The 27,367-nt window shown below is 46.5% G+C and overlaps 1 protein-coding gene across 2 annotated transcripts in view; it reads left to right on the top strand.

Moving 5' to 3' along the window:
- Positions 1–2,309: 2,309 nt before the first annotated feature.
- LOC144509337 (uncharacterized) overlaps positions 2,310–27,367 on the top strand; it is a 122,591-nt gene continuing 97,533 nt past the window's right edge. For both annotated transcript variants that reach the window (XM_078238015.1, XM_078238014.1), the window contains exons 1-2: positions 2,310–2,663; positions 22,126–22,276. In XM_078238015.1, coding sequence (XP_078094141.1) covers positions 2,482–2,663; positions 22,126–22,276 — 333 coding nt within the window. In that variant the 5' untranslated portion in view covers positions 2,310–2,481. The remainder of the gene's footprint in view (positions 2,664–22,125; positions 22,277–27,367) is intronic.

The raw sequence follows: 27,367 nt of genomic DNA, 5'->3' as shown, positions 1-27,367 counted from the left end.
GGAAGGTGCTGTTTAAGGATCTTTGGTGAGTTGCTGCAGTGCATCTTGTAGATAGTACACACTGCTGCTACTGAGTGTCGGTGGTGGAGGGAGTGGATGTTTGTAGATGTGGTGCCAATCAAGCGGGCTGCTTTGTCCTGGATGGTGTCAAGCTTCTCGAATGCTCTGGGGCTGCACCCGGCAAGTGGGGAGAATTCCATCACACTCCTGACTTGAGCCTTGTAGACGATGGACAGGCTTTGGGGAGTCAGGAAGTGAGTTACAGTATTCCTAGCCTCTGACCGGCTCTTGTAGCCACTGTGTTAATGTGATGAGTCCAATTGAGCTTCTAGTCTCAGCAAAAGAGTCTCAACAGGCACAAGGGTGGGCAGACCGCCTGACACCTAACCCACGCAACCCACCCCCGGACCCGGGTTCAATTCCTGGCTTGGGTCACTGTCTATGCAGCTGCCTCTAACTATGTAACTGTCCTGGTTCAAAGCTAGTGGAAGAAACGGTGAAAGGAAGAAAGGACAGATAAAAGTGAGAAAAAAAGGGAAGAAAGTTGTGGGCCGTGATCAGGTTTGTGCCCGATCACTCGGCTCTCGGGATCTTACCGGCACCGGATATCCGGCACGATCAGCTTCCCGCCAATTTCCAGCAAGAGGCTGAATAATTTATTTAAATATATTTAAAACATAATTTCCATGGATTTAATGAGCCCAGTTGCAATCGTCCTGCCTCACTTGCCTTTGCGGCCTCACTGGGAGAGGTTCTTACTGGCAAAGAACACACCTGCTCCCCATGAAGGAGGAACAGTCGGGATGGCCTCGCCGGTAAAACCTGAGGCCATTGAAGCCCACTGGGGAGGTCGCGGGCAAGGGTGGGTGAGCCCCTTGGGCAGTGCCAGCCTGGTGCCCTGGCATTGCCCAATAGGCAGCACCAAGGAGTGGAGTCTGAAGGGATGTGGCCTATGGGGGTGCAGCCTAAGGGGCAGGGTCTGAAGAAGCATGGCATATGGGGGTGGGGCCTGAAGGGGACAGGGCCAGGCTGGGCGGCTGAGGAGGGGCCCTGCTGCCACGCTGCAGGAGATCGTGGGGAGTGTGGGGGGCACAATCGGTCTGAGCGGTGGCAGTGGGGGGGGCAATATTTCCAGATGATGTGGGCCTTGTGATCGGCTGCTGGGCCCAGCAGCTGATCACAATCCCCACATCATCTGGATGAGATGGGGGGTGGTATGTTGAGGCAGGCTGCAGCAGCAGAGGCCTGGCAGATCTCTCTCTCAGACCTGTCTCTGCTGTTGCAATTAGACATGCAGCCCCAGATGTCTGCACATGCTCAACAGGCTGGCTGACAATTTAAGCCCCGCCCCCTTCCCCTACAGGTGGGGAACAGTTTGGGCCATTGTTTAATCCACTAAGTGCATAAAATTCAGGATTTTAACTCGCCCCCAAAAAATGGGTGAGCAACTCTCCTATTTTCCAACCCATCCTGGACTAAGAATGTTTTTGGTAAGATCGCCCCCATGAGGTATAGATTATATAGAGATGTGGGAAATGTAACACTTAATTTGCAACAAAAACAGAAAATGCTAGAAAATCTCAGCAGTCTGACAGCCTCTGTGGAGAGAGAATAGAGCCAACATTTCGACCAGAGCTCTGATGAAGGGTCACCCAGACTCGAAACCATGGCTCTATTCTCTCTGTAAGAAGTCTCACAAAACCAGGTTAGAACCAGACTTTCGGAGCGCTGCTCCTTCATCAGGTGAGTGACTCATCTGATGAACCAGCAGTGCTCCAAAAACTCGTGATACCAAATAAACCTGTTGGACTTTAACCTGGTGTTGTGAGACTTCTTACTGTGCCCACCCCAGTCCAACGCCGGCATCTCCACATCATGGCTATTCTCTCTCCTCAGTCCAAAGATGTTAGGTGGAGTGGCCATGCTAAATTGCCCCTTAGTGTCAGGGAGATTTGTAAGGTAAATATGTGGGGTTATGGGGATAGGGCTTGGGTGGGATTGCAATCAGTGCAGACACAAGGGGCCGAATGGCCTCCTTCTGCACTGTAGGATTCTATGCTTCTATGATCAGGTGCTGTCAGACCTGTTGAGATTTTCCAGCATTTTCTGTTTCTGTTGCTCTGATGTCTGTGTCTCTCATTCCCTCTCTCTCTTATTTAACTCGCAAATAACTAATTATTGCTTTGGAAGTGATAATAAACCAGTTCCGCCACTGTGCATGAGTCCATCTCTCCCTCTAGTATTTAACTTGCAAATTACTACATCCTTGTGTTGACAGCAATCGAGTTCCGCCCCTCGACCTGTGTGTGTCTGGCTCAGTATCCTGGCCACTTCACAGGTGATATCCCTGTTGTCAGTTTCACTCACCTCCCGGCTCCCACCCGGGGTCACCGCCGGGCCACTTGCCCAATGCCACGTTGAAGAAAGTTTACTTTGTTTTAAAATCTCTGACCGGACCGCTGACGTCTCGGAATCTTTACCATGTCCAGGAGAGTTTCCGTCCGCAAGTCCATCTCTAAGTTATTCTCCAGGAGCGACAGTAGTCTCGGGGGCTCGGATGGGGCAGAGAAAGTGGACAATAAATGTGTGGGAGGGGAGAAAGCGAAGAAAAAGCGAAGGAGACGCGACAAGAAGAGAGGTGGTCCGAATACTACAGCACAAAGGTATGGACAGGTACTCCAGCACTCTCTGGAGTCCTGTTATCTCTGCACTCAGAAAGGAGTGAGTTAAAGGGGCAGATTCAGGTCGGTTGGGATGTGACTTTACCCAAATACGATCTCTATCAGCGCTGACCGCAAACCTCAAATAATAATAATCCAGAAGATAGGAGCTGTATAGAACCAGAGAGATTCAGGATTGCAAGTGCATGAATCCTTGGAAACTGTGGAGAACTACAAAAAAATAGTCATTTAAAAGGCTGCTAGATTATTCGTCTTTATCTCAATGAGGTTGAATGGCTAAATGGATGGAAGTTCAGTCTGTACATAAAATATTGTAAGAAGTCTCACAACACCAGGTTAAAGTCCAACAGGTTTATTTGGTAGCAAATACCATAAGCTTTCGGAGCACTGCTCCTTCGTCAGATGGAGTGGAAATGTGCTCTGTTTGAGAGCACATTTCCACTCCATCTGACGAAGGAGCAGTGCTCCGAAAGCTTATGGTATTTGCTACCAAATAAACCTGTTGGACTTTAACCTGGCGTTGTTAAACTTCTTACTGTGTTTACCCCAGTCCAACACCGGCATCTCCACAACATAAAATATTCCCATTGGGAATTCTGTTGTATAACTCTGGGCATCGCAACTCCTGAGGGGAATGTGTCACTTTTGGAGTGGGTGCTATATCTAAATTGGTGTTATCCAGGTTAAATTATGGGAACCGGCTGTATACATTCAACTTCAATCCCTTGGGTTTAACAGGTTAAGATTAATTGGAATATGAAACTAAAACAGAAAATGCTGGAAAATCTCTCCCCACAGATGCTGTCAGACCTGCTGAGATTTTCCAGCATTTTCTGTTTTTGTTTCAGATTCCAGCATCCACAGCAATTTGCTTTTATTTTAAGATCAGTTGAGGGTGTTTAAAGGGATTAAAGGATTTGTTAAAGTCAACAAAGAGAAACTTCACTCAGTCGGCAAATTCAGAATCAAGAGATTGTTCAGGGTGATGTCAGGCAGTCTAGTTACTGGAAGCTGACAAGGTCAATTGAAAAAAGTCAAAACAGATTTCCTCAGATGTTTATTAGGTAAAGATTTGAAGGCAGGTAAGTGGAAATATGATGCAGATCAGCCATGATGTGATTGAATGGAGGAACAGGCTCGAGGGGCTGAATGGCCACCTCCCATTCTCCATGTTCCATTGGTGACAGAATAATGATTAGGAAGTTCCTCTTCAGCCATTGATTGGATTATGCTCGTCATGTGGCTGGCCAATGGACTTGGGGTGCATCAGATAAATGGCCATTCTTCATGTGTGACCTTAGACTTAACAGAATCACTATTTGTGCAGAAGGAGGCTATTCGGCCCATTGACTCTGTACTGACTCCCCGAAAGGGCAATTTAGCATGGCCAATCAACGTGACCTGCACATCCTTGGAGTGTGGGAGGAAACCGGAGCACCTGGAGGAAACCCACGCAAATATGGGGAGAACGTGCAAACTCCACACAAACAGTCACCCAAGGCTGGAATTGAACCCGGGTCCCTGGTGCTGTGAGGCTGCAGTGCTAACCACTGTGCCACCATACTGCCCTAAGTGAATGTCAATGGTGAATGTCAATTGGCTACTCGACAACAATGGATGTCATCTTCAAACCCCATCCATCATCTCTTCACTAACACTCACCCTGACTGACCTTCGGCTTCACACCTACCAACTTCTTTTTTAAAGAAGATTAGGGAGTCCTTATATGTTCCTCATGCTCCTTTTAGAGTCCAGTGTTGTATATCTCCTTCTCCAGTTAATGTCTCAAAATGGTCTCATGCAAGGGTTCCCTTTGGGACTCCTGCATGTTACTGGATTAATAACTCAATACTTCCAACTTCAACCTGGTGTCAAAACTTCATAAATTTTGAAGGGGTAATACTCAAAATAATTGATTTTGCTTGGACCTTATACTCAACACTGAGTCTTTATGAGGACCCAACTGACTATGAGCCACCTGCAATTGAGTCTAGAAGACCCCTTCCCACCACTTCCTTCTCACCCACCCCTCTACACAATAGGAAAAGACCATCTGACCCAAGTAGTCTATGCCAATTCTCCTGGAAGCCTCTTCCCACTCTTCTTCAACTAACCCCATCAATGCAGTATATAAAAACAAAAAAATGCTGGAAAACCTCAGCAGGTTTGGCAGCATCAGTGAAGAGAGAAACCAAGTTGACATTTCAAGCCTGTATGACTCTAACATACTAACATCAATGCTGTTCCAACATAGATGTCCCTCGTGAGTTGATGAGGGAACACAGGCTGGATCTGTTTTATCTGCCTCTCTGGCTATTGCTCACTGTTCTTATCACGTGTCCTCATGCTAGATGGACGATTGGTCACTCCCTGTGTGCCAAGCTGCCTCCATCCACTCCCTGGGGCCAGATCACATGGGAATGTCTCCGAGGACGAACCAGGATTATCTCAGGCTGCGGACACTCAGCAGATCAGGCAGCATCTGTTGAAGATAAATAGGGTTCGAGTTTGAGGTCAATGCCTCTTTACCAGAATTAAAAGTTGTTAAGAGATTATATACCTGTTCAGTAAGGCTATTAATCTGGAAGTCTTAAAGTAGTTTCAACGAATGCAGCTTAATCCAGTTATACCACGGCTACTCAATAGGTTAAACTGCATTTCTGCTTCTGTATTCAGTTTTGGTTTGAATTGGCCTTTTACTCTATTAGATTGGGTGATCCAAAGAGAGCTCTAAGATATTTTTCTGGGCTAAAACTTCATTAAATCCATTGCACTTTTAATCTAAAGCAGCCTCCTGTTTCCACTCGCTTGCATTATTTTTGCCAGTGTAATTTCCCCAGAGTTGCTGCTAAAAGTTTTTGGGGGACACTGAGTGGGATTAATTTCCGCTTCAGGGATATTTCACCCTAATTTAAATAAACATTGTGTTGGAAGCTGCCCATAAAACTAGCTACACGACTGAGGGAATTAATTACGATGTGGCTTTCCAACAGTTGTGGTCATGGCGAGCCTTCAAGGAGGAAAGAGTAATCAAACTTGAATGTTCAATTTCCTTCTCTCTCACAATGAATGCTGTCTGACCTGCTGAGCATTCCTTGCTATTTCTATTTTTATGTTAATTTTAAGCTTCCTTTTAGACCCAAGATACTAATTAACATGTTTTAGAAGCTTTGTAATGCAATTTTTAATTTGCCAAAACACCCTGACTGCTGTAACCCCCCCCGCCCCCCCCACCCCACCCGCTCCCCCCACCCCACCCCACCCGCCCCCCCCACCCCACCCCCACCCCACCCGCCCCCCCCACCCCCCCGCCCCCACCCCACCCCACCACCACCGCTCCCCCCCCACCACCACCGCCCCCCCCCACCCCCCCCCCCCCACCCCCCCCCCCCACCCCACCACCACCCGCCCCCCCCCCCCACCACCCCCCACCCCCCCCCAATAACAATAGATTCTGTGCACTTTTTTGTCAAGCCATTTTTGGTAGTTAAGAATCAGGTTTTTCACAGGTAGTGATTTTCAAATGCTTTCTTTGTGAAAACCCCAGTTTCGGCCGTATTCATCGCACTACACCAAGTTACAACTTAAAGATGCCAAGAAATACATATCAAAGCAAAAAAAAAATTTGCTTTTCACGTCAGGTTTTAGGGTGCTGCCCAATTGAAGTGGTTTATGTGGTGAAATGCAAATCAGTTTGAGTGGAAGCTTGAGTTGTCCCTCTGGCTCTTAAATCTGCCATCATCAGCTACAGAATTGTTGCAGTGCAGAAGGAGCTATTTGCCCTGTCATGTCTGCACCAACTCTCCAAACCAGCGCCATGACTTGGTCCCATTCCCTGCCTTATCCCCACTGCAATTTGTTTCTATTCTAATAATCATCTAATGCCCTCTTGAATTCCTCGATTGAACCTGCCTCCACCACACTTCCAGGCAATATATACCAGACCCAAACCACTCTCCTCAAAAGCAATCAATCCTTGCCCCTGCTGCCCTTGCAAACTACTGTCCAACCTCCCTTCCTTCTCCAAAGTCCTTGGACATGTTGCCTTCCACATCCATTTTTATTTGAATTCCAGGTTTGATTCTTTCCTAGTTCCTGCTCTGTAACAGTACCCAACAAAACTCTTACCAAAGTCACAAACATCCCACATGACTCTGACAAAGGTAAACTTACTACCCTCCTTCTTCCCCAGCTGTCTGCAGCCTTTGATCATAGTTGGCCACACCAGCCTCCTCCAAGCCTCTCCACAGTTATTCAGCTGGGTGAGACTGCTCTGGCCTCATTCCCTTCTTAACTCTCTAAGCATAGTCAGGGAATCGCTTGCAATGATGTTTCTTTCCTGCTCTCGCATTGTTACTTCTGCTGCCCCATCCCAGGATCAATGCTTGGCCTCCTCCATTTTCTCAACTACATGCTGCCCTCCAGTGACATTAGCAGAAAGCATAGCATTGGCTTTCGCATGTATGGTGATGACACCCACCTCAACTTCGCTACCCCCTCTCTCGACCCCTCTACGGTTATTAAATTATCAGACATTTATCCAACACTGGATGAGCAGAAATCTCCTTCAATTTAATATTGGGAAGAATTAAGCCATTGGTTTCAGTCTCCACTCCAAGCCCCATTTGTAGCTACCAACTTCACCTCTCTCCCTCATGCCCAGCCAGATGTTAAACCAGTCTGTTCACAACCTTGGTGTCAAATTTGACACTGAGATGAGCTTCTGGCCTCATTCATGCCATGATTAAGACCATATATTTCCACACTGTAACATTGACAAACTTTGCACCTGTCCCAACTCCTCTCCTAGAATCCTCATTCAAGATTTTGTTAGCTCTAACTCGACTGTTCCTCTTTGGACTAATCTCCCACATACTACCCTTCATATACAAAAAAAATGCAAAATTCTGTCAAATGTATTAAATTGCACCAAATCCCATTCACCCATCAGCCCATGCTCACTGACCTACAAGAAACATCTTGATCTCAAAATTCTCCTCATCGTTTGCAAATCCCTTCATGGCTTCACTCTTCCCAATCTCTCTAAACTCCTCTAGTCCCACATCCCTCCAAAATGCATTCCTTTAATTCTTGCTTCTTGAGCATCACTGAGATTAACTTTGTAGCTTTGACAAAGGATCATCTGGACTCGAAATGTCAGCTCTTTTCTCTCCTTACAGATACTGCCTGACCTGCTGAGATTTTCCAGCGTTTTCTCTTTTGGTTTCAGATTCCAGCTTCCACAGTAATTTGCTTTTATACTGAGATTAACTGGTCCACCATAGGTGGCTGTGCCTTCAGTTGTATATGTCCTAACTTCTGGGATATCCTCCCTCCACCTCTTCACCTCCCTTCCTCACTAAATACAACCTTCACCAACACACACACCATGAGCTTTCATCTTCCGCAATAACATTTGATGTGGCATATTTAGCAAATGCCCTCTGAAAATCTAAGTACAGTACATCCACAGCTTCCTCTTTATCCACAGCACACATTACTTCTTCAAAGAACTCCAATGAATTGGTTAAACATAATTCCCTCTCTGAAAACCATGTTCACTCTGCCTAATTACCTTGAAGTATTCAAGTGCCCCGCTATAAGTCTTTAATAATAGATCCTAACATTTTCCCTTTTGACAGATGTTAAGCTAACTGGCTTGTAGTTTCCTACTTTCTGTCTCCCTCCCTTTTTTGACTAAAGGGATTATATTCACTATTTTCCAATCCAATAAATACCTTCCAGAATCTAAGTAATTTTGGAATATTCAAATCTATACTACAACTATCTCATTAGCCACTGCTTTCAAATCCCAAGAATCAAGTCCATCAGCACCCAGGAACTCCTCAATCTCAGCTCCAACAATTTGCTCAGTACCACTTGCCTACAGTACCACAGGGGTGGCATGGTGGCACAGCAGTTAGCACTGTTGCCTCACAGCGCCAGGGACCCGGATTCAATTCCGGCCTCAGGTCACAGTCTGTGTGGAGTTTGCACATTCTCCCCGTGTCTGCATGGGTTTCCTTCGGGTGCTCCGGTTTCCTCTCACAGTCCAAAGATGCGCGGGTTAGGTTGATTGGCCATGTGAAATTGCCCCTAGTGTCAGGGGGATTAGCAGCTAAATATGTGGAGTTACAGGAATAGGGCCTGGGTGGGATTGTGGTCGGTGCAGACTCGATGGGCCAAATGGCCTCTTTCTCATTGTAGGGATTCTATGAATCTACTTCCCTGGTGTTTGTAATTTTCCTGAGTTACTCTCCCTTCCATTTCCTGATTTAGAGCTATGTCTGGGATGTTAGTTGTAACCTTTAGAGTGAAAATTGATACCATTTTCAATTCACCTGCCATCTCCTTATTTTTCCATTATTCATTCCCCATCTCACTTTCTCTCGGACCAATGCTCACTTTAACTCTTTTTAAAATATCCATAGAAAGCATTTTTCTGGGGGGTTTTTTTGTATTTCTAGTTAGCTTTCTCTCATACTCTAATGTTTCCCTCTGGATTCATCTTTCTGTCATGCATTGCTATTTTTTGCATTCTGTCCAATCTTCTGCCCTGCTGTCCATCCTTGTGGAGTTATATGCTTGCATTGCCCCTTGGCTATAAGTGCAGAGGCTCTGGACACAGATGACCCAGTTTGCCAACTTGGAGATGATATGAAGAGGGGGATGATTTTGAACATTAGTGGCACTATATAAATGAAAGTTGTTGCCCAGTTAGGCGATGTTTTGATACAGACCTTTCTCCAGCTATTAAATGGGTGCTGCTAACATCTTTTCTGATGGAATACTTTCTTCACATTTTCTATATTGGAATGCAAGAAGATGTTGACTTGGATAATGTTAACAGATAGCAATCACGGAACTGGGTTTGTTTAAAAGTTAACATCTTCAAAGAAAAAAGTAAATTACGGAGGAAACATAGGAACAGAAGTTGGCAACTCAGTCCCTCAAATATGCACCACCATTCAATTAGATCATGGGTGATCTGTATGATAACTTGGTTCTGTAGTCTGAAGCACCTTGGCTGAACAAGAATCTTATCAACAGCTCCAATTAATCTTTTAAACCTTGGCTTTAAAATTTTCAGTTCACTCCAGCCTCAAACAGCTTTTTGAGAGAGTTCCAGATTCCCTGCACAGTTGTGTGAAGAAGTGTTTCCTTACCACCCTGAATTGTCTAATTCCGATTTTAAGGTTATTTCCCATTGTTCTGGATCCTCCCATAACAGTTTCTCTCTGTGTATCATTGTCCTGAGAATATAGATGATTAAAGGGCCGCAAGGTGGCACAGTGGTTAGCACTGCTGCTTCACAGCTCCAGCGACCCGGGTTCGATTCCCGGCTTGGATGACTGTCTGTGTGGAGTTTGCACATTCTCCCCGTGTCTGTGTGGGTTTCCTCCGGGTGCCCCGGTTTCCTCCCACAGTCTAAAGATGTGTGGGTTAGGTGGACTGGCCATAGTAAATGCGCAGGGTTGCAGGATAGGGTGGAGAGCCGAGCATGTGTGGGATGCTCTTTCAGAGAGTCGGTGCGGACTCAATGGGCTGAATGACCACTTTCTGCTCAGTAGGGATTGTATGAAACGGTGATTCGATTGAAGATTTTTAAAAGAACTATTGATCGGGGAGGTAGATGGCATAGAGTTAAGGTTAAGTTTATTTATTAGTCACAAGTAAGCCTTATATTAACACTGCAATGAAGTTACTGTGAAATTCCCCTAGTCACCACACTCCAGCGCCTGTTCGGGTCAATGCACCTAACCAGCACGTCTTTCAGACTGTGGGAGGAAACTGGAGCACCCGGAGGAAACCCACGCAGACACGGGGAGAATGTGCAAACTCCACACAGGCAGAGCCCAAGCCGGGAATCGAACCCGGCTCCCTGGCGTTGTGAGGCAGCAGTGCTAACCACTGCGCCACCATGTAGGAAAAGTAGACATAACCTTAACATTCTGAGCCAGACTATTCATTTGAAAAGCTACCTGTCATAGAATTATCGAATCCCTACAGTGCAGAATGAGGCCACTTGGCCCATCAAGTCTGCACCGACCACAATCCCACCCAGGCCTTATCCCCATTACCCCATGCATTTACTCTAGCTAGTCCCCACTTTGTGTGACGGTCTTCATAAAATTGTAAAGACTATCTTCAAAAAGCAGTAGAAGATTAAATAATCATTTTAAGTCTGAGATTAAAGGACTTTTGCTGGACAAGGGTACAAAAAGAATTGGAGCCAAGATGAGTGAATGGAGTTAAGATACAGATCAGCAATGATCTCACTCAGAGCAGGTTCGAGGGCTAAATGACCTACTGCCACTCTTAACAACTTCCTTTTAATCAGCTTGAATACCTCCATTACATCACCCTTAATCTTCCACACTTGAGGGATTATAAACTTAGTCTATGCAACCTATCCTCATAATTTAACCCTTTTAACCCCAGCAATCAATCTAAACGTTAAAGTTTATTGATTACTGTCACAAGTAGGCTTACATTAACACTGCAATGAAGTTACTGTAAAAATCCCCTAGTCGCCACACTCCAGCGCATGTTCGGGTACACTGAGGGAGAATTTAGCATGGTCAATGCACATAACCAGCATGTCATTGGATTGTGGGAGGTAACCAGAGTGTGCATTGACCCAAACAGGCGTCAGAGTGTGGCGACTAGGGGAATTTCATAGTAACTTCATTGCAGCGTTAATGTAAACCTTACTTGTGACACTAATAAATAAACTTTGGAGGAAACCCACGCAGACATGGGGAGAACGTGCAGACTCCGAACAGACAGTGACCTGAGCTGGCAAACGAACCTGTGTCCCTGGCGCTGTGAGGCAGCAGTGCTAACCACTGTGCCACCATGCTGACCTTGAAGTATTCCGTCTCAGACTAAAGAAAATGGTTTTGCTGATCTCCTATGTTTAAAGTTTAAGTCTTCGAGGGAATAAAGAGATGTTAGTGGGATATGCAGATATAGGTGATGATGTGGAACAGCCAAAGCCTGCTGAAGAGGTGATGGTCTAGAATTGATGGGCCAAATAGAATGTCCTCCTGTCATGTCCTTATTAAAGTAACAATACTTTTATTTACCGAGGCAGAACAAACACACAAAACGGCCCTGTTGTTTTTTTATTCACTGCAAGCTGCCAGTTGTTGTTCTGCTTTCTAAAGGCAGCTGATTGTTGCAGTACATGGTAACAGTTGTATTAAAATGACGTTTGCCGAATGGACCTTTGTCCCCGAGCCAGGTGGGTCTGAAGTGATAAGCAGCCCTGGCGCTCTTGTGGCAGTGTGTTGTCAGCTGTGCCCTAATCTGTACCTTGAATATAAGTTCAGATCAAAAACAATGGAATATTTCAAATTACCTTCACCAAATCATAGAATGATACAGCACGGAAGGGGGCCATTCGGTCCAGCATGCCAGAGCAGTCCTTTTAATCCCAGTCCTCTGTTCTTTCACCTCCATCCTGTAATTTTCTTTTCAAGAATTTCTCCCATCCCCCACGAGTGTTGCTACTGAATCTGTTTCCTCTCCCCTCTCAGTATATTCTAGATCAGAAAACCAAAGGATAAACAATAGTCCTCTCAGCCAGTGATTTTAATTGTGTATGCTTTGGTTACTGACCTTCCTGCTTGTGGAAACACTTTATCCCTAAGCCGTGAAAAGTTATGAACTCTCTCATTAACCTTCTCTGCTCTACGGAGAAGCACACTAACTTCTCTAGTCCCTGGTACAACTGAAGTCCCTCATCCCTGGAGGTATTCCGGTAAATCTCTTCTGCACCCTCATAGAATCATAGAATCCCTACAGGACAGAAGGAGTCATTCAGCCCATCAAGCCTGCACCGACAGCAATCCCACCCAGGTCCTATCCCCGTAACCCCACATATTTACCCTGCTAATCCCCCTGACACTAAGGGGCAATTTAGCATGGCCAATCCACCCACCCTGCACATCTCTGGAATGTGGGAGGAAACCGGAGCACCTGGAGGAAATCCACACAGACACACCCCGAGATCTTGGCAACCTTTCTAAAGTTTGAACCAAATGAGGCCCACTAGCAATTATAAATATATATATATATGTTAAATATGAAGTATTCTCTTCTCCGAGAGACATTACAGACTGTTTTCTTGACACAGCAGGTGTGATAAAGGTGACGGCACAGGGTGGCATGCTGGCACAGTGGTTAACACTGCTGTCTCACAGTGCCAGGGACCCGGGATCGATCCCCGGCTCGGGGTCACTGTCTATGCGGAGTCTGCATGTTCTGCGTGACTACGCGGGTTTCCTCCGGCTGCTCCGGTTTCCTCCCAGAATCCAAAGATGTGCGGGTTAGGTTGATTGGCCATGCTAAATTGTCCCTTAGTGTCAGGGGGACTCGCTAAGATAAATGCATGGGGTTGTGGGGAAAGGGCCTGGGTGGGATTGTGGTCAGTGCAGACTCGATGGGCTGAATGGCCTCCTTCTGCACTGTAGGATTCTAAGATTCTATGACTTTATGGAGTGACTGGAAAGTGAGGATTAGGGGTAAACCTTTTAGGACTGAGTTGAGGAGAAATTTCTTCGTTCAGCGGGTGGTGAATGTGTGGAATTCATTACCACAAAATGCAACTGAGGCCAAAACGTTGCCTGATTTCAAGAAGATTTCAGATATAGCTCTTGGGGCTAAAGGGATCAAAGGATGTGGGGGGAAGGGGGCGGGATCAGGATATTGAATTTGACGATCAGCCATGATCAAAATGAATGCTGGAAGGGCTGAATGGCCTCCTCCTGCTTCTAGTTTCTGTGTTCCTATGTGAGTAAAAGGCTCCCATATTCAGCAGTTTCAGACTGGTCTAACCAGCCTGCTGGTGTTCCATACATTGTCTCTCCTTCACTCTTCCTTGATGTTGTCCTGCTCTGGTTCATCACCGAGTTTGAGGCCTTCCATCGTTTCACTCTTGCCCATTGTGCTTTCAGCTGTAGGCCATGTCTGCTGGAATTCCCTCCTTAAATCTCAATCCTCCCCCTTAAAACTTAACTCTTCGGACAAACAAAGAACAAAGAAAATTACAGCACAGGAACAGGCCTTTCGGCCCTCCAAGCCTGCACCGACCATGCTGCCCAACTTGACAAAATCCCCCCTATGCTTCCAGGGATCAAAAGGACAAAGAAAATTACCGTTTGGTCACCTTCTCCTATTGTCTCCATTTTTTTGGCTTGGTGGCTTTTTTCAGTTTTTTTATTATGCCCTTGGGAAGCGCTTTTGGAAAATATCTATGTTCAAGGTCTTATGCAAACACAAGCCTCTGGATTTCCCAAAAACAAATTACTGATGGAAAGTGACCTCAATCTGTTTAAATGCAACTAAAGCACATCTGTTTGAGCTGGCTGATGAGGGAGTCAATTTTTAACGGGATGATCAAATAATCGCAGCAAGCAATGGTAACAATTCGAGATGAATCACCCTGGGCACAGCCCAAAGCAAGATGGTCGCTTACAGAGCAATTCATTGAGCTTTTATCTAAATGTTGGAAAGCTCCTTAGTTTTGGACAGTAACTTACTACCTTTGTTGAAACAGCTAATGTGAAAAAAGCCCTCTGTCACCTGGAGGTTGTGTGTATGGCGTGGTTCCCCCTCAGGTGAGTGCTGCGGTTCCTCCTCACAGGGGCGAGGCATGGTTTCCCCTCCAGGCGAGTGACTTGAAAGCCCCCCCTGCTCCCCAGGCAAGTGGCGTGCCTCCCTACACCACTCCAGGTGAGTGGTGTGGTTCCCACTCCCCACTCACCACCCTAGAAACAACAATGTGTGAAAAGAATGGAGATTTGGAGAAGGAATTCCAGCTCCATGTGATGGAATTAACCATTGCGTGCACATAGGCATGAGGAGAGATTGCCAATGAGAGTTAATTCTCTGCTTTGAGCCTAACCCAGTAGATTATGAACATTGAAACACATGGGGAGTAAAACCTTATTTAAAGGGCTTAATCTGATTTCCTTGCATTTGATGATGTTCGATTTGGTTTGAGGGAGGTGATGGCCTAGTGGTATTATCGCTGGACTATTAATCCAGAAACTCAGCTAATGTTCTGGGGACCCGGGTTCGAATCCCACCATGGCAGATGGTGGAATTTGAATTCAATATAAAAAATCTGGAATTAAAAATCTACTGATGACCATGAAACCACGATTGATAGTCGGAAAAACCCATCTGATTCACTAATGTCCTTTAGAAAGGAAATCGACCATCTTTACCTGGTCTGGCCTACATGTGACTCCAGAGCCACAGCAAAGTGGTTGACTCTTAACTGCTCTCTGAACAAGGGCAACTCAGGATGGGCCAGCCAGCAATGCCCATGTCACACGAATGAATAAAAAAAAGGCCGCTTGATCTGGGCAAACAAAAACAGAAAAATGCTGGAAAATCTCAGCAGGTCTGACAGCATCTGTGGAGGGAGAATAGAGGTAATGTTTCGAGTCTGGATGACCCTTCGTTAAACATTGGCTTTACTCTCACTCATGATGTGGAGATGCCAGCGTTGGACTGGGCTAAACACAGTAAGAAGTCTCACAACACCAGGTTACAGTCCAATAGGTTTATTTGGTAGCACAAGCCACTAGCTTTCAGAGCGCTGCTCCTCCATCAGGTGAGTCAACTGATGAAGGGGCAGGGCTCTGAAAGCTCGTGCTACCAAATAAACCTGTTGGACTTTCACCTGGTGTTGTGAGACTTCTTACTGTGTTTACTCTCACTCCACAGATGGTTTCGTTTCAGATTCCAGCATCCGCGATATTTTGCGTTTATCTGGACAAACCTGGGTAGGAATCCTTGGATGTAATGCCTGTTTATTGGGTGTAAAATGGTCCAATATTGAGTGTGATTTCTTGTGCCTGTCATCAGCCAGTGCTGTTATACAGATCTGCGGTGTTCTTGGGAACAACCACCTGAAATCAGCTCTGGATGAATTTAAATCTGTAAAGAAGGGTTCTGTGCTGTATCAGAATCCCTTTGTTAAATAAAGTAGCTCTGGGTTCGCACAGGCCATTTTTAAAATTAGTTTTATTGTTGCATGAACAGAATCTCTTGGAGGGACAGACGGAGGGTGTTGAAGGATTGATGCGGAATGAACGCTTGCCCTGCTCCGCAGCACCTGTGTGGATTTTACATTTACCTGAACAGCGTGCCGAGACCTCTGCTTAATGTCTCCTTCAAAAGAAGAGACGGTGTAGATATGAGCTCGAGATATTACGTGTCCCACCTTTCCTTCAACCTGCCTGACTCAATAAAGTCAGTTGAGCAAATAGAAATACATGGAATTACCTCCACGCAGCTGGCGGGTAAATACTGGGTGTGATCAATAAACATTATTTCAGCAAACAAGGCTGGATGAGCATCCAGAATGCAGCAAAGGTGCACCCATGTAAACAATGGGAGTGACACATTGGTAAAGTTAAACCAGCTGCCAAGCTTGCCACCTCCCCACATTATCCAGTGATGTATCACTGTCTCTGCATGGCACTCTCGCCCCACAGCCACCCAGCCTGAGATATTCATTTGGCTCCAACATAAGGGCTGGCCACTGAATCTGAGACACAAGCAACTACTAACCCTTGTGAAAGAATAAAACACAGACTTTCAGTACTATTGTTCCTTTTATAACAGTCCAAAGATGTGCGGGTTAGATGGGGTTGATTGGCCATTCTAAATTCACCCTGGTGTGAGGGGATTAGCAGGGTAAATATGTGGGGGTTACAGAAATAGGGCCTGGGTGGGATTGTGGTCAGTGCAGATTCAATGGCCCGAATGGCCTCCTTCTGCACTGTTGGATTCTATGATTTCTGAAAGCCCCTTACAGTCAAAGGTATAGATCCTGCTGTAGAAAGCTGCAGCAACCGATCTGTACCCAGGAAGCTCCTCCACACAGCTGAGATAGGTGACGACATGATCAGTTTTATTTAGTGATAAATATCAGTCTATCGGGGAGTATATTCTTCTTCAAACAATGCCAGTGGATCATTTAAATCCCATCTGAAAAATGGCACCCCCCAACCGTGCAGTAATCCCTACAGTGCAGAAGGAGGCCATTCGGCCCATTGAGTCTGCCACCGACTGCAATCCCGCCCAGCCCCTATTTCCATAACGCCACCTATTTACCCTGCTAGTCCCCCTGACGCTAAGGGGCAATTTAGCATGACCACTCAACCTAACCCACACATCATTGGAGTGTGGGAGGAAACTGGAGCACCCGGAGGAAATCCACACAGAGACAGTCACCCGAGGCCGGAATTGAGGCCGGGTCCCTGGCGCTGTGAGGCAGCAGTGCTAACCACTGTGCCACCATGCCCCACCCAACTTGAAAAATATAACGGTTGCACTATATTGTCAGTGTAAATCTGCATGCTCAGTTTCTGGAGTGGGACTTGAAACCACGACATTCGGACTCCAAGACGCAAGTGTTTCCAACTGAGACATATGGATATCTACCGTTGTATTACCTTCTCAAGGGCAATTACTGATGGGAAATAAATACTGTCCTTGCCAGCAGCACTCACATCTCATGCAAGAATTTATGAAACTAAAAATTGTACAGATGTCCATGTTTCGAGAAAGCCCACCATCATCTACCCATCAGCAGGCACTCAGGATGAGGGGGAGGCTATTCAGCCCCTTGAGTCTGTTTCACCTTCCAGTTATAGCATGATGGTCCACACCTTAACTCCACCCACCCTGGTTCTGTAACAGTTAAATATTCTTGTACAACAAAAACATCTCGCAATCTCAGGTTTGAAATTTTCAATTGGCTTCAATCTCACCAGCTTTGTGCCCGAGTGTGCCACATTGTCACCACCCTTTGTGTGAAAAAGGCACTGGGGACTGGCGATAAATTCTGCCCTGAATGGTAGCAGCTGTATCCTGAGAATGAAAAACGCTGCACTTATCACTGCATTTGCTGGTTCACACATCCGATCATTGTATCCTGTTGGACCTGGGTTAGAATCAAAGACTGGTACAGCAGACAATGAGGCCATTCACCCATCAGGTCTGTGCCAGCAATGTGCAACAATTGATGATGAAAGAATGCCCAGGGCTCTTTTAAGAAGAGCAAGAGAGGTTTCCCTCATGTCCTGGCCAACATTTACTCCTCAGTCATCATCACAGGAAACACTTTATTTGGTCAGTCTCTCATTGTTGTTTGTGGGATCTTGCTTTGCACCAGCTGGCTGCTTTATTTACTACACTATAACAGGATTACACTGCAAAAGAGCCTCTATGGCTTTAAAGTGCTTTCAGAAGTCCTGAAGTTGTGAACGCCGCTATATTAATGCTACGAGTAAATCCATAGAATCCATAGAATCCCTACAGTGCCGAAGGAGGCCATTTGGCCCATCGAGTCTGCACGGACCACAATTCCACCCTGGCCCTATCCCCATAACCCCATGCATTTACCCTAGCTAGTCCCCCTGACACTAAGGGGCAATTTAGCATGGCCAATCCGCCTAACCCGCACATCTTTGGACTGTGAGAGGAAACCGGAGCACCCGGAGGAAACCCACGCAGACACGGGGAGAATGTGCAAACTCCACACAGACAGTGACCCAAGCCAGGAATCGAACCCAGGTCCCTGGCGCTAGTTTGAGAATCATTTCTCATGATGTGGAGATGCCGGTATTGGACTGGGGTGGGCACAGTAAGAAGTCTCACAACACCAGGTTAAAGTCCAACAGGTTTATTTTGGTAGCACAAGCTTTCGGAGTGTTCCTCCTGAAGAAGGAGCGAGACTCCGAAAGCTTGTGCTGCCAAATAAACCTGTTGGACTTTAACCTGGTGTTGTGAGACTTGCTACAATCATTTCTCAGCCAGACTGGGTAAGGACAGCAGATTTCCTGCCCTAAAGGACATTACTGAACCAGTTCTTTATGTATATATTACGATCTGCTCATGATCACCCCTACTGCAGTGTCACAGAGACCTGTTCAATGCCAGCGCTGGTGTGTGAGAGTTGACCTATCCCAGTGTTGGACCGAGGCCACCTCAATGAGCCATGGTGCGTGCCGTTCTGATTTTAGAGTGAATAAGCAGTATTGTGACCCTGAGCTCCTGTGGGTCAATGTTTTGAGTGTGGCTGTGTTTGCAAGAGGCAGCATTTCTTATTGTATAGGAGGTTGCTGGGAAGATAAGAAATGCAAATAACAAATTCACTTTGGTGTGGTCTGTAACACGTAGTCAATATTGGTACCAGCCGGTCCTGTCTTCGACTCCCAGCTTCCTGTTTAACACCAGTTTACGACTAGGTTGCCTTGTTAAAGATTGACTACGGTATTATCTGCACTGGACACGACCCCCTAAACCAGACCCCCATTTGGAACTCTTCATGACGACGCTTGGCGTTGATGGGCCATAGGTCCCAATATGTTTACTGTGGTTTCGGACAGTGAGCCTGGAACTGTTACCCAGTTAAACATTCCCCAGTCAGCCACTACCTCAATCACTCTGTGAACCCCCATGTTTCTGGGAAAAGAAGGCAGCGATTCTCCCATCACGACCCGCTACTTTTCTGGCGGGTCGCGGTGGGAGATGCGCGTCGCCGGCCTTGTTCCGGGATTTGTGTCTGCGCCAGGAATGCATGCGCATCTCCCAGCGCCGGCGAACAGTCGCTGGTCAGACCACGCTGGAAACCGACAGGAAGGCAGGTAAGTCATTGGAATCTTTTTAAAATGTATTTTAAATATGTTTTAAATCTAATTATCGGGAACTTCCGGGTCCCGATTGAATCTCCCACGCCGCTAGGAGTACGTCATTCTGGCAGGGTTCAGACTAGCTCCCCACATTTGGGGAACTAGCGGGAGACTCCGCCAGAGTAAAGGGGGGGCAAACGGGGTCCCCAGGGGGTCGGGCAGCAGGGGGTGGTGCCCCCTGGGCATGGGCACCCTGGCAGTGCCAGCCTGTGCCCCTGGCACTGCCCAAGGGGCAAAGTGCCCATGCCCAGGAAGCACCTTGGCACTGCCCATCGGACATCGAGAAGTGCCAAGTCGGCGGGGCCTATTGTGGGTGGGGCCTATGGGTGATCGGTTGGGGTGGGGGGTCCTGCTGCCACTCTGCATGGGGATCGGTCTGAGATGGAGGGAGGGCAGCGGTTGGGGTGAGCTGGGAGGTAGGAGTGGTCTGCTGGGAGGGCCTGCCTCCAGGGGGCGTCTGACCTCAGGGGGGAGGGGTCAGCAGGGGGTGTCTGCTGGGTTAAGGGGGGTGGGGGGATCGCCACCGTTGGGGGGGTGGTGGGCTGAACATCGGGGCACTCCGGGGAAGCGGGGTCAGGGCTGGCCCGGGAATTGCTGTGGGGGCCACGCTCGGGCTGTGGGGGCTGGCTGGAGGGGCAGCACTGCAGGGATCCCGGGCTGGCCAGTGATTGAGCTGGCCAGCAAACGGGGAGACTGACAGATCGGAGCCACTGTGCTTGCGCAGAGTTCCGGAGCTGTCAAACTCTGGTGCGAATAGGTCCCGTCCCCCTGGGTTTTTAATGAGATTCATGACTGGGAACTCTGCAGTGCACAGAGTGCGGAGATTCAGGGTGAGAAGCTGAACTGACAAAACAGTCGTGATCTAGAACAGTTTTCCCACCAATTCAGCGTTTTTGAGAGAATCACGGCCGAAGTTTCTCTTAAATTTTAATTGGATTTTTAAGCGGTTATTCAATATTAATCATAGGATCCTTACAGTACAGAAGGAGGCCATTCGTCCCAGCGAGTCTGTAATGACCACAATCCCACCCAGTCCCTATTCCTGTAACCCCTCGTATTTACCGTGCTAATCCCCCAACACGAAGGGGCAATTTAGCATGGCCAATCAACCTAACCCACACATCTTTGGAGTGTGGGAGGAAACCAGAGCACCCGGAGGAAACCCACGCAAACACGGGGAGAAAGTGCAAACTCCGCACAGACAGTCACCCGAGGCCGAAATTGAACCTGGGTCCCTGACGCTGTGAGGCAGCAGTGCTAACCACTGTGCCATCCTTAAATATTTATTTATTTTTTACTCCCCCCCCCCCCCCCCCCCCCCCCGAAGTGGAATCATCCTCAGTGTATAACCTGTATTGTGCTCTCAGTCTCTAGGAGTTAAAGATTAACCTTTAGAACATAGTGGGCAACATTTGGGTGACTAATCAGAAGGGCATTAGAATCATAGAATCCCTACAGTGCCAAAGGAGGCCATTCGACCAATCAAGCCTGCCCAGACAGCCCCACGTATTTACCCTGCTAGGCCCCACTAAGGGGCAATTTAGCATGGCTAATAAACCTAACCTGCACATCTTTGGAGTGTGGGAGGAAACCGGAGCACCCGGAGGAAACCCACATAAACACGGGGAGAATGTGCCAACTCCGCACAGACAGTCAGCCAAGCCGGGAATTGAATCCCTGGCACTGTGAGGCAGCAGTGCCAACCACTGTGCCACCCTAAAAATAATTGTTGTTATAAAGAAATTATTCAGACACTTCTGTTAATTAATGATAAATATATTGGACGTTGGGAGGAAAGGCTGTTGATCGATGGTCACAATTATCAGTTAGGTATTTGCTAATTAGGCATTTGGAGTATTGTGAGCAGTTTGGGCCCCATACCTAAGAAAGGATGTGCTGGCTTTGGACGGGGGTCCAGAGGAGGTTCACAAGAATAATCCCAGGAATGAAGGGTTTGCCATATGAGGAGTGGTTGAGGAGTCTGGGTCTATACTCGACGGAGTATAGCAGGATGAGGGAGGATCTAATTGAAACTTACAGAATACTGAGAGGCCTCGATAGAGTGGATGTGGAGAGGATGTTTCCATTAGTGGGAGAGACATAGAACTCGAGGGCACGACCTTAGGGTGAAGGGACGCTTCTATAAAACTGAGATGAGGAGGAATTTCTTCAGCCAGAGAGTGGTGAATCTGTGGAACTCTTTACCGCAGAAGACTGTGGAGGGCCAGGTCATTGAGTGTCTTTAAGACAGAGATAGATAGGTTCTTGATTAATAAGGGGATCAAGGGTTACGGTGAGAAGGCAGGAGAATGAAGATGAGAATCATATCAGCCATGATTAAATGGTGGAACAAACTCGATGGGCTGAATGGCCTAATTCTGTTCCTATACCTTATGGCAATGAGGCATCTGCTTGTTTTCTGATTTGTTGTATGGGGGGGGGGGCGGGGCACTGAACTGATGGGTGTTTCAGGTAATCAATGGTGGGAGAGTGGGGTGGGGGGGACGGTGTTGCGGGGGTGGGAGGTCATTCATTGACACTTTCAGGAATTTGCCTAACTTTAGTCTTAAGCCCTGGATCAATCCTAGGACCTTGTTGGTCTGTCCAATCCTATACAAACCCATCACAGTTCACACAAACATTGATCCATTGTGGCCTTTTCCATGAATTAATAAAAGTTGAGACCAGTGGGTTAAAAGAATTATTTTCCATTTTGGTCCTTTCAGATGTTTGAATTGGGACCACAGCGAACAGAATGAAGAGGATGGCAAGTGTACACAAGACAGTGAGATAAAAACTTCACTTAGTACGAATGAATCACTGGACACGTTGGAGTCAGAGGATGTCTCCAGTTGGAACCCAGTTCCAAAATCAGAGGTAAGAAAGCAGGATAAATGAAGGTTGCAGTGTAACTGACCAAAGAAACTGGAATAGCACCCTTTTTGTGGCCATTTGTGTATGTATGTATATAAACCAAAGCTGGATTAAATTAGTTGGTTGGGGACTTAAAATCCATGTGTATGCACCTGTCTCCTTTTTGTCCAGCAAAGATATCACAGATACCAGATACTTGGCGGCCCGGTGGCATGGTGGTTAGCACTGCTGCCTCAAAGTGCCAGGACCCAGATTCGATTCCTGGTGTAAGTTACTGTCTGTGTGAAGTTTGCACGTTCTCCCCATGTCTACATGGGTTTCCTCTGGGTGCTCCAGTTTCCTCCCAAGGTCCAAAGATGTGTGTGTTAGGTGGATTGGCCATGCCAAATTGCCCCTTAGTGTCAGGGGGACTAGCTGCGGTAAATGCATGGGGTTGTTGGGATAGGGACTGGGTGGGATTGTGGTCGGTGCAGACTCGATGGGCCGTATGGCCTCCTTCTGCGCTGTAGGATTCTATGATTCAGGTTCTAGCCTAGTTCATTGTTAAGTTTTTTTTTAATGTTTCCAAGTCTGGACATCCCTCCCCCACTTGCAAAGGGAGCCCACGGAGATCTCTTGAATGTATTTTTGGGTGGGAGGAGTGAGATGGGAAACTGGTACACCAACCCCTTCCCCTTGCCTAGGAGAGGATGATGTGGCCTGTGCAGTCGGTAGAGACAGGGAATGAAACAACCAGTAGCACTGGAATCCATTAGGGTGTTAACCTGTCAGCTGTTGCTCACTGGGTAGTACTCTCACTTGGGTCAGAAGGTTGTGGGTTTCATATTCTGTGCCAGAGACTCGAGCAGGTAATCCAGGATGGAATGGGTGTTCCAGTTCAGTGCGGTGAGAATTGGTGAGCTTTGGGAAGACTGGAGGGGGTGGGTGATGAAGATTATTGTGTTTTGGGGGAAATGTGGGTGGTGAGAGTTGGAGGATTTAGGGGAGATTGGGGACAATAAGGGTTGGTGGGCTTTGGGGAGAGACTGGGGGTGGGGAGGATTATTTTGCTTTGGGGAGAGACTCGGGTTGGAGAGGGTTGGAGGTCTTGGGGAGACTGGAGGTAGCGAAGATTAGTGTGCTTTGCCGGGGAGGATGAAAGTTGGAGGTCTTGGGGAGACTGGGGTCAGCGTGGGTTAGTGTGTTTTGCCGGGGAGGATGAAAGTTGGGGGTCTCGGGGGAGATTGGGGTCAGCGTGGGTTAGTGTGTTTTGCAGGGGGGATGAAGGTTGGAGGTCTCGGGGGAGACTGGGGTCGGTGTGGGTTATTGTGCATTACAGGGGAGACTGGGGGCTGAGTGGGAGTAATGGAGTCTCCAGTGAGTATGTGGCGGAGTTAACGTTGGTGAAGCTGTAGGTAAGGTGGACATGGGAGTCTAAGAAAAGAAAGGAAGAAAAAGAAGGCTGGGGAGAGGGAAATAAAACCTGCATATCTTTACATCTTTCTGTGCTGTTTGAATATGTTTTGGGCAAACAAGACTTGAATGTGAACTGGAGCTTATAAAAGCATTTGGGTGTGGGAGAGAAGACCGTGTGCACTGGGAGGCATGAGGGACATGGCTTCTGTCGCACTGTGTGCGTGAGGTAAGGAACTTTGGCGAGTTTCAAAGGTGGAGGCTTAGGGAAAGTAGTGAAAGATGGGACTTGTAGTTTGGGAGGCTCTTGGAAAAGAAGGTGGAGGTCGGCCAGGGGGCCGGGAGGGGATGCGGGTGGGGAGATGGGAAGTTGCAATGAGAGACAGTGATAGAATTGTAAGTCTGTTACATTTAAGAAAAATCAGTCCACATGGGACTAAGTGTGAGATTCTGTCCCATTTACTGGTCTCGTGTCTGCAGTTAAATTATTTTTTTTAAGCAAGTTGAAGAAGCAGAAATGGGTCAGCCCTGGGACTCTGAGATAGAGATTTCCGGAGAGTTCTCCTGAATCTAGGTGATTGGCTTACCGTTCGATGTGGCCAGCTTAGTGGTTGTGCAGCAAGCTGCGCTCTGATTTGTAAGGGCAGGAGAATAAACCTGAGTGTGTTTGAAATAATAACAAACAGAACATTGCGGAGAGAAGAATTTAAAGATGGCATTTTGTGACCAGTTTTTGAAGTTCAGTGGATTAAAATGTTCTGGGAGACAAATTGACCTTTTAATAATTCCAGAAATTAAAGACTGAACAATAGAACAACAGATGTTTGTGTCGGTAATTTCTGTTAAAAACTGGTAAATAAATGATGGTTGAGGTGTAAAGGAATGTTCAGAATGTTGCAAATGTTTTAATGTTAAATAAATCTAATAAATATTCCTTAAGAGAAAACTTGGTCCCCGGATCAATCCTAGGAACTTGCTGGGCTGTCCAGTCCTATACAAACCCATCACAGTTCACACAAACGTTGATCCATTGTGGCCTTTTCCATGAATTAATAGAAGCCGAGGCTAGTGGTTGATCTCAGAAACTGAGCAGAGTCGGGCCCGGGTGCAGTCAGTTGTAGCTGCCAGCAGAGGCCGCTGTCTACTCTTGTTAGCTGATCACTCAGCTATTTGCTCTGGCCTCCTGTACATCAGTAAGAAGTCTCACAACACCAGGTTAAAGTCCAACAGGTTTATTTGGTAGCACAAGCCACTAGCTTTCGGAGCGCTGCCCCTTCATCAGGTGAGTGGGAGTTCTGTTCACAAGCAGGGCATATAAAGACACAAACTCAATTTACAAAATAATGGTTGGAATGTGAGTCTTTACAGGTAATCAAGTCTTAGAGGTACAGACAATGTGAGTGGAGAGAGCGTTAAGAGCAGGTTAAAGCGATGTGTATTGTCTCCAGACAGGACAGTTAGTGAGATTTTGCAAGCCCAGGCAAGTCGTGGGTGTTACAGATAGTGTGACATGAACCCAAGATCCCGGTTGAGGCCGTCCTCATGTGTGCGGAACTTGGCTATCAGTCTCTGCTCAGCGACTCCTGTACATCAACACGACAGATTCTGTTCCACTGACTACCAGCAAATGTCACCTCAAAGACCCAGTTTCAAACCAAGTCATGTGCACGATGGTTTAGAAATACGAGGGGTTAGGCTCGACACAATGCAGAGCTACCGGGTCCTGGGTGAGAACTCTATTCATTTATATTTATTAGTGTCACAAGTAGGCTTACATTAACACTGCAATGAAGTTATTGTGAAAATCCCCTAGTCACCACACTCCGACCCCTGTTTGGGTACACTGACAGAGAATTTAGCATGGCCAATCCTCCTAACCAGCATGTCTTTCGGATTCTGTGGGAGGAAACTGGAGCACCCGGAGGAAACCCACGCAGACACGGGGAGAACGTGCAGACTTCACACACACAGTGACCCAAGCCGGGAATTGAACCCAAGTCCCTGGCCCTGATGGATCCTTGTTAAAGCTGTCCGCATGGGAGCGAATTTTGAGAGAGAATTCTAAGGCGAGTTCTTGAAACATGACAATTGAAAACCCTCGTGAGAAAGACAGAGACTGGTGTGCTCACAGTGTAGCAAGTTTCTGGGTGGGTTGTTGAGAAATCCATAGAATCTGCTTTGGTCGCAACTGTCATTTACTTCGGAGTATGGTGTGTGTGTCCACAGTTTGCCATCTGGGTCACATGTGCTGCACACTCACCCTGAATATTAGAGTATAAGACATATCTGGTAAATTGTTTTATCTTTCCGAATTTGTATGTACCTGTAAAGAGATAGCTGGGCTGAAGGAATCGTGAATATTTGAATTATATTCTCGTGTTTGTATTGAGATATTTGGAACCTTTTTGCCTGGTGTAATAGTTCACTATTCTTGTTTAATAAATGTTTTGTTCTTTGTGTTAAAAGTTCATCAGCATTCTCCAGTGAATTTGTTAAATAACTTTCCTCCATGATTCCTTAAAAAAATAAAAGTTCGGATCTATCAAGCCAAGTTCCAGGACCTGACTTGTCCGCTATTAGCAGCAGCTGGGATCGTAGCACCTATTGTGTAGCCCACGTAATTAACATTAATTTATCACGTGCCCATTCATGCACAGATTAATATCACCAAACCCTAATTTTGGGTTTGGATGCCAACTTCATGTCAAGTCAGATAGATCACTTATAATTGCTGGGAGATGTGATACGATGCAGTCAATAACAGCAGTATTCTGTACTGAATAATAGGAGCCAGGATTAGGGTGGTTAATGGCCCTGAAAAATGCTGACTGCCATCAAATCCATACATAGAAGCAACATCAGGTGCTTTCTCAGAGACATCAGCCATTCAGCCCTTCGAGACTGCCCCACTGTTCAATAATTTCACCGCTGACCTGGTTGAGGTTATGATCTGAGTTTGTTGAACCCGATGTTGAATCCATGGTAGAATTCCCCTTGTCCTGGCCTTCTGCCCCATCCGCCCCCATATCCAGGGGATCATCGCCTGCCAGTTTCGGCACCTCCAGTGCGAGACAGATCAGCTCTTCCCATCCCCTCTCAGCAATCCATAGGGATTGTTCCCTCCGTGACCTTCTGGGCCACTCCTCGGTCACTTTCTCTCTTTCCTTGGAAGAGCTGGAGATGCAACGCCTCCCCTTCTACCTCCCTTCTCACTGCCCAAGGCCCAAAACATTCCTTTCAAATGGAACAGCCATTTATTAGTACATTGTTTAATTTAGTATCCTGTTTAATTTAGTACGCTGTTTAATTTAGTACGCTGTTTAATTTAGTACGCTGTTTAATTCAGTATACTGTTCAATTTAGTGTACTGTTTAATTTAGTATACTGTTCAATTTAGTATGCTGTTTAATTTAGTACGCTGTTTAATTTAGTACGCTGTTTAATTTAGTATACTGTTCAATTTAGTGTACTGTTTAATTTAGTATACTGTTCAATTTAGTATGCTGTTTAATTTAGTACGCTGTTTAATTTAGTATACTGTTCAATTTAGTGTACTGTTTAATTTAGTATACTGTTCAATTTAGTATGCTGTTTAATTTAGAATACTGTTCAATTTAGTGTACTGTTTAATTTAGTATACTGTTCAATTTAGTATGCTGTTTAATTTAGTATACTGTTCAATTTAGTATACTGAGCTGTATT

The sequence above is a fragment of the Mustelus asterias genome, chromosome 21 (genome assembly GCF_964213995.1).
Source record: "Mustelus asterias chromosome 21, sMusAst1.hap1.1, whole genome shotgun sequence".
In the NCBI taxonomy this organism is placed as follows: Eukaryota; Metazoa; Chordata; class Chondrichthyes; order Carcharhiniformes; family Triakidae; genus Mustelus; species Mustelus asterias.
The sequence above is the reverse complement of the archived record's forward strand: the minus strand, read 5'-3'. Positions and strand labels throughout refer to the sequence as shown.